Source organism: Acipenser ruthenus, chromosome 45 (genome assembly GCF_902713425.1).
Source record: "Acipenser ruthenus chromosome 45, fAciRut3.2 maternal haplotype, whole genome shotgun sequence".
NCBI classification, from domain to species: domain Eukaryota; kingdom Metazoa; phylum Chordata; class Actinopteri; order Acipenseriformes; family Acipenseridae; genus Acipenser; species Acipenser ruthenus.
This window is the reverse complement of record NC_081233.1, coordinates 8,698,114-8,711,879: the sequence shown is the minus strand read 5'-3', so window position 1 is coordinate 8,711,879 and position 13,766 is coordinate 8,698,114. Positions and strand designations below refer to the sequence as shown.

Here is a 13,766-nt window from a genome sequence, read left to right as displayed (position 1 = left end):
CCATGAAGTATCAAACAGACCATGCCGGGTGGATGGAGGCTTGACTGGTCAGATAAACAGTACTATTAAAAAAACAACACAGATAGAAACAGGAAAGGCTTTATTTGCATTCATTGCACAAAAGTAGCACAGGCTGGGCACTGTGAATGAACATCAAATACACAGCGGGGTTATGACATGCAGTGTGCGCATCAATGCCAGGCGTGCGTTTACACAACACGCAAGAGCAACGGCTCTCCAGCTGGAACAAAGCGACCACATCACCACCATTCCCTGGGACCTGGAACACAAAACGCAAACACAGAATAGCTGTTTAATCTGTGCAGTGTTTAATCGAACAAAGACAAACACGAATAAGGCACAACACGGTGCAGGAGTCCGCATTGTTTACACATGAAGGAAAAGCTGTGTTAGGTCATGCTAGAACGATATTATGCATCATTAACGTTGGGATTAAATACATCGCCTACACAGCATAAGCTTGCTTTAATAAATGCTGTTATCCACACTTCATACCTCTTTCCACTATTATGCTTTTAACATGATAATAAAATAACTAGGTGTCACTATCCTTAACAGATCATCTACAGCGAGATACTAACAACTGGACTGAGGTCAGTCTCTCACACAGCCCACACACACCGTGCCCTGCAAATGCACTAATTGCACACCTGACCAATTAAGGCAAATGGTATAAATAGAGGGCGGTTGTGAGCAACACGTTAACGCGCGGTGCTTGCGACACAGCCGGTTCCCGTGGAAGCTCCCGGTGTGCAGGTCCTGCAGAACTACCGCCGCCACCCTGCGTGTGAGAACAGCATCGAGGTACACTTTCTACTCGAGGAGAAAATACAAATGCAACTCATTCTAGCAACTAAAATGCATACACTGGTTTTAAAAACAACAAAGGTGGGTTTATATACTATATATATATTATATATAATATTTTTTCTAAAGCAACATTTTAAGCTATATCTATGAATTAAAATTGTGCTGGAATATGCAAGTCTATTTTTTCATTAATTGCTACATTTTATAACGTCGTTCTTTTAAATATACGACTTTTTATTTTTTTTAAAAAGCGTATTTAATATTTTAAAACGTTAAGACAAGATCAAGCATTACCTGTTGCAACAAAACTTTTTTTTTTAAAAAAAACCTTATCTTGAGCACAGTGCTTTAATAAAACAAAAAAGTGTAATAGACCAGCTATTGCAAACAAATCTTATGCCAAATTAAAAAGTTTGTTAAAAGTTAAGGGGAATGCTTGAAGGCAGGTGTTTGCACGTGTCTACCCAACACGTGTGTTACACGTGCTTTGTTGAAACCTAGAAATTCAAACAAATATACAGCCATAACTTAAACACACGAGTACACCTTGCATTGCAACCAGTTCAGGCAGCGTTTCTCTATAAAGATAGTTTAAAACGTTAAGGTGTTTAACTTACCTTTTTGTTTTCTGTTCGACGCCGTCTCCTGACAAATGTCTCCTTTTTCTCATTGCTGTTGTTTTTTTTTTTTTAAACGGCTACAGAACAGGTCTTAGACTAGAGAACTAAGCGTGTAGATCTCTGAATGCTTATTTTGAGCCGGAAAAAACACTAAAAACGTCGAATAAACTCTGTTTCAGTATCTGCTTGGAGTCCAGCACGCCCAATTGCTCTCGACGCCATCTTGCTGCTCAGTGGAATGGGCGTGGCCTGGGTCAGGGGGTACCTGGAAGGGGCGGGGTCAGCCAGGACTGCACCTGGACTCCTGACTGCGTAGCGCCCCCACTTGACCTGAGTGTTTAAAACACATGGTAGCCTGGGCCAAACGGGAAGGGAGGCTGTCCTGCTCTCTCCACAGCCTCCCTCTGCTCTGTGCTTGTGGAGCTCAGAGAGGCTGTCCTGCTCTCTCCACAGCCTCCCTCTGCTCTGTGCTTGTGGAGCTCAGAGAGGCTCTGCTAGTCTCTCCACAGCAGGACTCTGTCAGGGACGCACACGCCCCGGGACCCCCCTGGCAGTGCGGGGCGAGGCGGGTCGGGCCGGGCCGGAGGGTTCCCTCTGAAGCCGGTGTTGTGTCTCTGCAGGGAAGCAGGGTCCACTGAGACGTCTCTGCAGCTCACCGGAGACGGGCCTGCCCACCAAGGGAGAGGGTCCGGGTGCGAGCCTGCTCTTCTCTAGCGCGGCCGCTGGACCAGAGCACATGGTGCAGGAGGAGCAGACCCTGGGAGTGCTAACGTGCGGTCAGTACCGAGCGGATGCAGTTTCACATGCTGTCCTGAATGCATTGCTGTTGCAAGCGAACGCACTCCCCTTAAGAGTTAAGCTTCCCTCTGTTCTGCTGGTGGAACAGACAGAGGTTCATACTGGAAAGGGGCGTACGTTCAGGACAGCATGTGAAACTGCATCTGCAGGGTACTGACCGCCCGTTAGCACGCCCAGGGTCTGCTCCTCCTGCACCATGTGCTCTGGTCCAGCGGCCGCGCTAGAGAAGAGCAGGCTCGCACCCGGACCCTCTCCCTTGGTGGGCAGGCCCGTCTCCGGTGAGCTGCAGAGACGTCTCAGTGGACCCTGCTTCCTTGCAGAGACACGACACCGGCTTCAGAGGGAACCCTCCGGCCCGGCCCGGCCCGCCTCGCCCCGCACTGCCAGGGGGGTCCCGGGGCGTGTGCGTCCCTGACAGAGTCCTGCTGTGGAGAGACTAGCAGAGCCTCTCTGCGCTCCACAAGCACAGAGCAGAGGGAGGCTGTGGAGAGAGCAGGACAGCCTCTCTGAGCTCCACAAGCACAGAACAGAGGGACTTGCCTTTCTATGGCATTACAGATTCAGCACATCGGCTTTAGAGAATAGGAAACTTGCTTGGGAGCGACTGTTATCCAGGATCCCAAATCCCAGGAAACCTCGGCAGCTCGTCCGAAGCAGATGAGATTCTGCACGCCTGAAATACTTAAAGAAAAAAAAAACCACAAAGGAAACATTTCAACTTCAAATTAAACGTTTGCTCAAATAGCTGCAACATGCCTTCTCGTTTTTGAATCCAAACACACAGTAAATGACTTGCAGATTGCAGGAGAGAGCGGAGGGATCGTCTTGCTGTGCTTCCCAGCAATGCTTTCAAACAGCAGCATACCTTTTGAAAGGGGGTGGGGTTCAGTCTGGAAGTTGCAGTGCTTTCATTAATATTACACAACAATACCACTTTGCTGTCTGTTAGGCAAATAAAAGAGCCTCCCTTCCTCTGTTTCACCAGCACAGAGCAGAGGGAGGCTGCGAAGCAGGGAGAAGAGCCTCCCTCCCTCCGTTTCACCAGCACAGAGCAGAGGGAGGCTGCAAAGCAGGGAGAAGAGCCTCCCTCCCTCCGTTTCACCAGCACAGAGCAGAGGGAGGCTGTGAAGCAGGGAGAAGAGCCTCCCTCCCTCCGTTTCACCAGCACAGAGCAGAGGGAGGCTGTGAAGCTTTGATACTCGCCTTCGTGTTCCTGCAGCACATTATCTTGAACCAGGGAGAAAAAATCAGGGACTGAAATAACAATATTACAGCACGCAACTGAAGGACAACTGAAATAAGAAGAGACTCACTTTTTTAATCCATTTTTTTTTTCCCCTTTTTAATTCAGGATGAAACAAACATTGTCATTCTCGTATTTACATACAGAACAAAAAATAAAATAAAATCTATATCATATTTAAGAATCCAGCTGTTCTCCTCCAGTTTGTGGAGGACGCAGCTGGAATGGAGCCAGACGAGGCACCGTGGGTGTTAAGGGTTTTGGTCACAGGCGTTGTTTTAAAAAAAACAGTAGAAAAGACATTAATGGTCCTATAACAAGGGTGGTCATGCCCTAGAAATATTGCATAGAAAGACTAATACTTTCAGCCTCCATGCTTCATTCACGCGTCGCTTCGTTGCGCAGTAAACAGACGGACATTCGGAGCGTCCGGGCTTGTTCCCCCGTCTACAGGACGCTACAGCTGCGTTAGCTGGGTCTTTTGATCGAATGTTATTCACAGGTCAACTGAACCCCAGCCAGGACAGAATGCCGGAGCGGAACCAGAACCAGAACTAGAACACACAGAGTGTTCCGATTTGTGCATTGTAGCGTAATTTTTTATTTTTTTTAAAACCATGAGTTAAGTGCTTGTGAGAGGTAAGGTTAAGCAACACAATATGAAGGCTTCCTGTCCTGTTGAGTTACTGGTGAGTGATCCCGCTGTGCGATGGGTTACTGGTTTCAAAGTCCTACTGGAAATTGACTTTTTTATTACTTTTGTTTCCTTTCGTTACAGCTGGAATTGGAATTTAGGATGGAAAAAACCCCCAAACACAACATGATAACGCAACGTTATTAAGATTTTCAAACTATACAATACAGTAGGTTTACTTATCCACAGGTTAAAATACTGTTTTATTTTTTTTATACAATCAATGATAAATTTGGAATGATTTCTATTAATAAAAGCTTTTGCATGTTACTTTTTCAATGTAATCCAATATTTCGGTTTTTGCAGCTCTTCCCTGGATGGGGTTTAAGACACACTTTCGGTCTCCACTCGCTGCATCGGACTGGGCGAGCGGCAGGCAGCGCTGGAGCGATTTGGGGAAGGCACGCGGTTACGTGGCCCTGGGTATTCGGCTTTAACAAGCCTGGATCTAACGGCTTCGTTCTCTCATGAATCTACTGGGGTCGTGCACCCGGAACAGATTATTAGAAAGCGCGTTGGCGGCTTCCACACACTGGCCATTGCTCCCAGCCTCGGGGACAGACGGCTGTGGAACAGCTGTAGGTGCTGTTGATTTTGGATGGTTCATTATTCGTGTGTTTTTGAAGACTGGGGGGGGGGCGAGTGCTCGGTTTCTGTTGGGAGTGGCCAACGTGACGGAGCAAGCTGACCCTAATCTAATTCTTGTTAGAAGGAGATCCGTGAAGCGCCACAGTTTATACCTAATGATGCTTCAAAAAGCACAGGCCAGCTTAGTTACAGTTCAGTACATGAGACGCTGTGCGTGTGTGTCTCGGATCCCAATGGAATGTCATTGCAAAGTCTTTGGTCTTCAACGTGGCCTAAATCTGGCAAAACTCAATTGTCTTTTGATAGGAAAGGATAAAATGTCCATGTTTTAAAAACAAAAGAAATAAATAAAGAGAAAAAAAAAAACTTAAAACAAATGATCAAAGTCAAATTTAAGAATTCTGTTCCAAGGGTTGCGTCGTTCACATTTCTGAATGCATAGTGCAATTTTAACAGACCACAGATTGATACCTTCTGGGGTAGTTTTATTTTCTTCTTGTGTTCGTTTTTGTTTTTAGTGGTTTTAATAATAAAACAAAAATCCACAGTAAAAAAAAAAAAAAAAAGTGATCAAAAAGGTTGGTCAAAAACTAAACCAATTTTCTACCCACCTATATCGTAGCAAACTTCACTAAAAGTGTTAGATCCATTTATGACCGCTATGTGGCGCTATACAAGGCAAAACGAATGCCGTCCAGTCCGTGGCCGGGGGGGTGATCAATAACAAGGCAGGAGGGGATCGAGGTTCATTGAAGACTGGCTGGAATCTGGAGGATTGTCCGCACAGACGTCCGCTTCGCTAAGACGATAAAAGGTAAGAAAACGAGAAGTCTCGCTGCTTCAGCATCTCTGTTTATCAGGTAGAGGAATGTGCTTTCATTTAAAAAAAGGTTCTTTGACATCATTGTACACCCTGTTTCTTTAAGAAAAGTAATTGAGGTTTGTGATGCCACCAGAGATTCGAGGTGATCTCCTGATCCAAGGCTTTCCTGTTTTTTCTTTTTTCTTATAAAAAGCAGGAATGTTTTCTTTGGTCCTGGAAAGGCGAGGCAGGTTCCCGGAGGGGCGAGGTCATCACTCCGGTGGAAGGAAGGGGAGCAGTGGAGGCACTGTGGGCGTGCAGGCCGTGTTCGCTGTCCTGTTCAGTGGAGAGGATCCCAGCACCGGGGGGTGGGGTGGGGGGTTCGTAGGTCACAGGTCGCTGTGCTCTAGAGGGAGTCCTGCTCATCCATGGGTTCATCTTGAAGCCTGCGAGAGGGGAGCGACCGTCAGTTAGCAAATCAGAGAGCAAGCCTGTGATTGCACTAACGAGCGGAGGGGAGGATACAGTCATTAATAAAGAGGCTGTGGAGGTCAGTGCTGCTTTATCTGAATCTCATCTGGGCTTCACTCTCTCTTTTCAATGCTGCAGACTGATCTGTTCTACTCAATCTTTCAAAATGAGCTCTGAAGGGTTTTCCTATTCTAGTTACTCAGGCTGGTGTAATTTTGATGTTGGTGTATTTTGTACAGGGTTGGAAATAAGACTCCTGTTGCACAGCAGTTTCACCCATTCCAGGTTTTACTACAAACTTGATTAGCCCCAGTGTATAGGGAACAAGCTCAGGTGAGTTTTATTAATGATTCCCATCCCTGATGTAATGTGACTGGTTCAGTATTGACCACTGCACTTCTCCCCTATTACTATTTCAATGCAATAGTGTGTGTGTTTGTCTTTATATCCATAGGCAGGCAACGCTGTTCAACTCTGACTGACCTCTTGTCTGTGGTGACCCCAGGAGTGACCCCCACGGACAGGGAGGCGAGCGCAGTGACAGTGTCCGTCTCCTCCTGGTCGTGTTTCTGAGCCTCCAGGACCGAGTATCCCGCCGTGGGGCCGAAGCGCTGGACAGACTTCCAGTATTTACCTGCAAGACAGAACAGGACAACGTCAACCCCCGCAGCCCCTCTCCCTGAACCAGACAGGTACGGGACGGTCCCATTCCTGCTCTCACTCGCACACCTCCTTCCAATCAGAGATGCCCACAGAAAAGATTCCCACAGTGCAAGCACAGCAACGTGGAATAAAGCACAGTGACAGCATGGTGAAGGAGAGAAACGCCTTGTAAAGCACAGAGAGGTCTGGTAAAGCATAGGGAAGCATTGTAAAGCACAGAGAGGTCTGGTAAAGCATAGGGAAGCATTGTAAAGCACAGAGAGGCATGGTAAAGCACAGGGAAGCATTGTAAAGCACAGAGAGGTCTGGTAAAGCATAGGGAAGCATTGTAAAGCACAGAGAGGTCTGGTAAAGCATATTAAAACAAGACAAACCAGGATAAACTATTGTAAAGGCATAGTTTAACCACAGGAAAGTGCAAACATACTGTAAAATGTGGGTGATCACTTGAAATAAGAGATGAATGGTATTTTTTTTTTTTTGACACACACATCAGTTATGACAAGTGTGTATTATTTCTAACTGTTTTAATTTTTTATTTTTTTTTTTTTTTTTTTTTCAGCAGTAACTAAAATCCTTGCAGCTTTTTATTTTATTAAAGTGTGGAACCCGGCTCAGTGCCAGCGAGCCTTTTGAAGATGACTGTCAACACTGCTGCTCCCCCTTCCACACGGAATTACACTCCCCCCCCCCCCCCCCCCCCCGAATCAAAAGAAGAAACGACGAACTAGGAGGAGAGGATCAAAAACTAAAAAGGAAGGGAGGGGGTGGGATGAACACAAAAATGTAAAGCAGGAATTCAGGGGAGGAGAAAGGAAGATGGTGGGGAGAAGAAAGAAAATGCATAAGGGATGAATGGAAAGACGTGACGGAGGAGAGGCCCATCGGGGGACGGGACGGGGACTCACTCTGAACTTGCAGCACTGTCTCCAGGGATCGTGTCCCGTTGGCGCTGGGTCTCCTCCGGAGCACGTCCTCGGAGAGCGGCTCCATCTGAAACAGACAGCCCCCGATCAGCACCAGCACACTACCCCCCCCTCCGATCAGCACCAGCACACTGCCCCCCCCCCTCCGATCAGCACCAAACCCTAACAAGCATGCACCCCTCAATCCAGACCCACAACAAAAGAATATCAAAATGAGGAACATTGTTCCAAGAGACCTAAAAGAACTGACTATCTCCACAAGGCATAAGTGCAAAGGACTGACTACTGTTGAATTGCAGTGTGTGTGTGTGTGTGTGTGTGTGTGTGTGTGTGTGTGTGTGTGTGTGTGTGTGTGTGTGTGTGTGTGTGTGTTAATAATGTGGATTACCAAACTGAAGGAGCCACAAAGTCCTTTCCCTCTGGAGCTGAGCTGCTGCATTAGAAGCCTGTGTTTTTAAAAGACCACCCCTCGGGCTGCAACAAGCAGGTGTCAAATTTACTAACAAGACCGTCCTAAATCCAACGTCCCGCCCGGTCCCCTCACCTCGTTCCCGAGCAGCGCGCTCACGCAGGCCTCCGACGCGTCGCAGATCGCAGTCAGGTCGTGCCCCCCCTCCAGCGCCAGGACCAGCCGCCCCCCCGCCAGCCCCATGAGCTGCCGGGTCAGGAACCCGAAACCTGAGAGAGAGAGAGAGAGAGGGGTCAGAATCGCACAGCTGACTCACGATCGCTCGCTGAACACGAGAGACACGGATTCAGAAGATCACACTGAGGAAACCCTGGCAGGTTTGCAATCGCACAGAGAACACTGGAGTTGCGGGTTTGCAATAAACACACACACACACAGAAGCTCAGCATCACGCTGACCAACACAGCATGCATCTGCTCTGCAGGGTCACAAGCAGCAGGGGGTCCGCCATGTACCCCAGTGAGCGGACTCACATTTGGCCGACACCTTATACCCCCCGAGTGGAGGGGGGTGTCCGTCTGCAGCGTCAAACCCCGAGGAGACGAGCACCACGTCAGGGGAGAACTCCTGGGCAATGGGCATCACCACGGTCCTGCAAGACAAGCACAGGGGTCAGGAGGGGCTTTTAGAGACCAGAGGAGCCCTCTGGAACAGCCACCAAGGTCTGGAACCTGATCAGTTTACTGTTGCCAGCGAGAAGGTATTCTAGCAAGGATGCAGTGAAGTACAGTACAGTTAAAACTAGCCACTGGCCAACACAGTTAAAACGAAACAGTTTGTTATTATTTTTTTTTTATTTTTAAATGTCTTCAGTGCTGCACTGTGTATTGCTTGCATTTAGATTTTTACCACCCATGCATAATCTAGATCTATATTTTATTTGTGTTCCAGATCACTCTGAATCCTGATTTACCTCTCTGTCTGTCTCCCTACCCATACGTCACAATCACAATTCAACGACTGCTGCTCAAGATCTAGCCAAAAACAGTTTTTACAATTAATAATAATAATAAAAGTCCAAGTTTGTCCTAACATCTTTTGGGGGCCCCCCTCCCTCTGTGCTTGTATAGGTGTAATACACCATCAGAAGCTCTTGCGTTTGCCGTGCTGTTCTAGAGGGGGATGGCGTGCTTTTTTATTTTTTTCCTTTTTCTTTCTTTTTCTTTTGCCTCCTGCCTGTGATTTACCACGCATTCAGTTTGATTCCCCCTCGGCTCAGTTCAAAGCGCCCGACTCACGTCTGGTTCCCATTTAAGGCTTGTCGTCTTCTCACGTCATTGTCAGTTCCATAGAGGCCCATCTGAAATCTATTAGGCTTAATTATCCTGCTCTGGATTCTCTGCAGCAACCCCCACCCCCCTCCTAGACCAATAAACCACCCCGCGCCAAGTGGAACATCTCAAGAACTGCCATAAAGCGGGCAGGGGGAGGTCCCATTTCACATCTATTTCAGGGGGGGGGGGGGGCTTGCAGCGAACGCTGTTATTGTTTACAGATGGAGCGGGTCCTTTTTTTTTCTTTTTTTTTTTGAGCTTGGCTTCGCTTCAATAGTCTGTCCCTTGGGTGGTAAATCGAGTCCATGCCAGCTCTGTGCCAATGTGTTCTCTATTGGGGAAGCAGCTGGTTGGATAATTCTACTTTTGGATGGCGTTAGGATTGGGGGGGGGGGGGGGCCAAGAAATAAAAATAAAAAGGAACCCCCGGTACGTAAATGCTTGAAAAAAATTCCACTGGGATCCTGTCCTAATCCCAGTTGGTGTCCCAGCAGAACCATTAGCTGTCACGTCGTCCTTGGATTACATGCAGTTCCGCAGGCAGTGGGTTAGATCCGGTTCCACACTGCGCGGTCCCGATGGCACTGGCCTTGCCAGCCTCGTTTCATTGTGGCTGCCCTTGTGCTAGCATTGCCAGGATCATGCCATTGACACTGCCCGTCTGCATTGCCATTGAAGATCACTCGATCCAGCTTGGTTTGCCTCTATAGAACATTATGGACTGGGTCTTTGGTTCTGAACCCAGGCTCAGTTTTGGATCGGTCCAGTGCATCGCCAGACCCACAGCCGCACAGATTTTAAGGTTCTTCTGAAAGTTGCTGGCAGGACGCTGGCGTCCTTTTTAGGTCCGCAGCAAGAACGGTTTACATTTGAAATGTAATCCATTAAACACGCTTCCCTTCAAGGTCAGGGACTGGCAGCGAGCCACCGACAACAAAGGCCCATTCTCATCCCATTTCTCTTGCATACAGATTTAAAAATAGCTTTTAAATTGTTTGCCGTAGCTCTGCGACTCCTGCCAAGTATTAAACAATGAGAGCTATGGGTCTGGAGGATGTGGTAGAGGGTTTTTTTTTTAATTTTATTTTTCCAAAACCACTTCTCAATGCTTCTCCTACGTGTGAATGGATGATCTTACCTGAACGCAGCCAGGTATTCTGCATCTCCCATGGGGGGGTCAAATCCGCCAGTCCATGCAACATTCACATTGAAACCTGTCCCGGGCCCCGTCCCAACCTGGAAGAGAAGAGCGAGAGACGGGTCAACACCCTTCCACAGGGACGCCATGGAGCCAGGCAAGCAGAACGCTCCACTTGCTGTTTCCTCACAGCCCCTTCCCAGCTGAGCAGGGCCCGGAAGGGAGCAGAGTGGCCACATGGCATCCACACTCTCGCGGGGCAGAAGCAGCAGACGAGGGGCTGCCACCTGCATTCACCCAGCCCACATCAAACCAGCAGCCCCCTCTCCCGTCAGCCCAATGAGAAATCAATTTGGGGTTATTTAATACAGGGGTCCTAATAAAAGGCACCCACTAATCTGTGGGGGCGGCCAGTGCGTTACAGGAAACCTTGGCACGGCTTTGAAATCCACATGGGCAGGATGCTCGGGCAAACTCAAAACAGATGAGCGCCCCTCCACACTGCCAGATCTCTGCTTCCGGACTTTCTTTTTATCCTTTTGGTATGATGGCTTTTTTTAAAAAAAAATTTAAAGAAACAAAAGGAGACACACAATCAAAGTTGGAACCGAAGCGTTGTGTGTGTGTGTGTGGTGTGTTTTAATCAGAGTCTTGTAACATCAATGCTGATTTATCATTCCTACAGCCCCATGCAGTGATACAGCAGCTCCCCAGCCCATGGAACTCCATTCAGAGAGTACGTGTGTGGACACAGGGATCCAGCCCGTTTCTGTGCAGTGCTGCGCCTGGGTTTGGGTTCCGTTTGCTACTTGGAGGGTCTCGCTCACCTCGCTCGGACCCCCGCTGCCTGGGAAGAAGTTCCCGTCGTCGTAGCGATGGAGGGAGATGTACAGAACGCTGGGGTCACTGTAGAACACTTCCTGGGTTCCGTTGCCATGGTGAACATCCTGGAAAACGCACATGGGAGAGGATGGAGATCAGCAACACTACCTTTCCAAAGTGAAACCATTGGACACCTGAGAGTCCGACATACATACATACATACATACATACATACTCACTCACTCACTACTCAGACAGTTGCATTGGATTGCTGCAGAATTCTCTGGTGGTTTTTGTGACGATTAAAAAGACTGAATACTGGAAGTGGGTTTGAGTAGCTCAGTGGTTAGAGTGCTGGGCAGCAGTGTGGAAGGCGCGAGTGCATAGCTCCGTGGGTGGAGTGCTGGGCTGCAGTGTGTTCAGTAGGTTTGGTATTGGATGCTGTGGATTCTCAGGGCTGCAGTGTGTTCAGTAGGTTTGGTATTGGATGCTGTGCATTGCCTCGGGGCTGCAGTGTGTTCAGTAGGTTTGGTATTGGATGCTGTGCATTGCCTCGGGGCTGCAGTGTGTTCAGTAGGTTTGGTATTGGATGCTGTGCATTGCCTCGGGGCTGCAGTGTGTTCAGTAGGTTTGGTATTGGATGCTGTGCATTGCCTCGGGGCTGCAGTGTGTTCAGTAGGTTTGGTATTGGATGCTGTGCATTGCCTCGGGGCTGCAGTGTGTTCAGTAGGTTTGGTATTGGATGCTGTGCAATGCCTCGGGGCTGCAGTGTGTTCAGTAGGTTTGGTATTGGATGCTGTGGATTCTCAGGGCTGCAGTGTGTTCAGTAGGTTTGGTATTGGATGCTGTGCATTGCCTCGGGGCTGCAGTGTGTTCAGTAGGTTTGGTATTGGATGCTGTGCATTGCCTCGGGGCTGCAGTGTGTTCAGTAGGTTTGGTATTGGATGCTGTGCATTGCCTCGGGGCTGCAGTGTGTTCAGTAGGTTTGGTATTGGATGCTGTGCATTGCCTCGGGGCTGCAGTGTGTTCAGTAGGTTTGGTATTGGATGCTGTGCATTGCCTCGGGGCTGCAGTGTGTTCAGTAGGTTTGGTATTGGATGCTGTGCATTGCCTCGGGGCTGCAGTGTGTTCAGTAGGTTTGGTATTGGATGCTGTGCATTGCCTCGGGGCTGCAGTGTGTTCAGTAGGTTTGGTATTGGATGCTGTGCATTGCCTCGGGGCTGCAGTGTGTTCAGTAGGTTTGGTATTGGATGCTGTGCATTGCCTCGGGGCTGCAGTGTGTTCAGTAGGTTTGGTATTGGATGCTGTGCATTGCCTCGGGGCTGCAGTGTGTTCAGTAGGTTTGGTATTGGATGCTGTGCATTGCCTCGGGGCTGTAGTGTGTTCAGTAGGTTTGGTATTGAATGCTGTGGATTCTCAGGGCTGCAGTGTGTTCAGTAGGTTTGGTATTGGATGCTGTGCATTGCCTCGGGGCTGCAGTGTGTTCAGTAGGTTTGGTATTGGATGCTGTGCATTGCCTCGGGGCTGCGGTGTGTTCAGTAGGTTTGGTATTGGATGCTGTGCATTGCCTCGGGGCTGCGGTGTGTTCAGTAGGTTTGGTATTGGATGCTGTGCATTGCCTCGGGGCTGCGGTGTGTTCAGTAGGTTTGGTATTGGATGCTGTGCATTGCCTCGGGGCTGCAGTGTGTACAGTAGGTTTGGTATTGGATGCTGTGGATTCTCAGGGCTGTAGTGTGTTCAGTAGGTTTGGTATTGGTCGTGTGTTCAGTAGCTGTCTGTGCTTCCTCACCCAGTCCACAATGAGAATCTTGCTGGCGTTCAGTCTCTGCTGGAGCTGCCTGGCTGCGATGGCAACCGAATTGAAGAAGCAGAACCCCCTGTGAGATATGGGGGGGGGAGGAGAAGAAACAAGACAGCGGAGTCAGCAAAAAGAGAGACATAAATCATAGCTCTCCCAAACCCTGCCCCCCCCCGCCCCCGCCTTCATTATCATCCCATAAATATCCATTTAAAGCAGAGTGATACTGACATCATTGCTAAACATGTGGCTCTCGTTGGAACTTGAAACGCACACATGCTCTGGATTAAAGATCTGGAGCGCAGGGGCAGGTGAGCAGAGGATCTGGTAGCAGCTCTCTCTCTCTCTCTCTCTCTTTCCCTCCTCTATTTCCCTCCCTCTCTATCTCTTTCCCTCTCTGCCACATCTTGCACATCATTCTGATGGCTGCTGAGCAGGGCTAGCATGCAGCGTACCCCCTTCTGTTGGGGTCTACCTACCTACATTAATAAACAGGTTAGAAAAGTACATGCAGAACACCTCCTGGCATACCAGAAAAATATAAAGTAATACTAAAAAACTTGGTAAATTCCAATGACAAAGATTTTGTATTGCATCTATAAAAACAGTACTGAAATACTAAAACTAAC

The 13,766-nt window shown here is 48.4% G+C and overlaps 1 protein-coding gene and 3 long non-coding RNA genes across 14 annotated transcripts in view; 2 read left to right on the top strand and 2 right to left on the bottom strand.

Annotated features, from left to right (window-relative positions):
- Positions 1-85: 85 nt before the first annotated feature.
- LOC131720921 (uncharacterized) lies at positions 86-1,909 on the bottom strand. The gene is made up of 2 exons (XR_009319764.1): positions 1,449-1,909; positions 86-280 (listed from the first exon to the last, which is right to left on the bottom strand). It is a non-coding gene; the product is annotated as an uncharacterized LOC131720921 (long non-coding RNA).
- Positions 1,910-4,089: 2,180 nt separating this feature from the next.
- LOC131720920 (uncharacterized) lies at positions 4,090-5,869 on the top strand. The gene is made up of 3 exons (XR_009319763.1): positions 4,090-4,355; positions 4,493-5,588; positions 5,794-5,869. It is a non-coding gene; the product is annotated as an uncharacterized LOC131720920 (long non-coding RNA).
- LOC131696628 (histone deacetylase 7-like) overlaps positions 5,258-13,766 on the bottom strand; it is a 67,087-nt gene continuing 58,578 nt past the window's right edge. For all 11 annotated transcript variants that reach the window (XM_059013372.1, XM_059013377.1, XM_059013373.1 and 8 more), the window contains 8 exons: positions 13,129-13,216; positions 11,345-11,464; positions 10,518-10,615; positions 8,579-8,697; positions 8,181-8,314; positions 7,619-7,703; positions 6,531-6,681; positions 5,258-6,022 (listed from right to left, as the gene is read on the bottom strand). In XM_059013372.1, the coding sequence (XP_058869355.1) occupies positions 5,983-6,022; positions 6,531-6,681; positions 7,619-7,703; positions 8,181-8,314; positions 8,579-8,697; positions 10,518-10,615; positions 11,345-11,464; positions 13,129-13,216 (835 nt within the window). In that variant the 3' untranslated portion in view covers positions 5,258-5,982. The remainder of the gene's footprint in view (positions 6,023-6,530; positions 6,682-7,618; positions 7,704-8,180; positions 8,315-8,578; positions 8,698-10,517; positions 10,616-11,344; positions 11,465-13,128; positions 13,217-13,766) is intronic.
- On the top strand, positions 6,018-6,586 carry LOC131720923 (uncharacterized). The gene is made up of 3 exons (XR_009319766.1): positions 6,018-6,126; positions 6,287-6,380; positions 6,502-6,586. It is a non-coding gene; the product is annotated as an uncharacterized LOC131720923 (long non-coding RNA).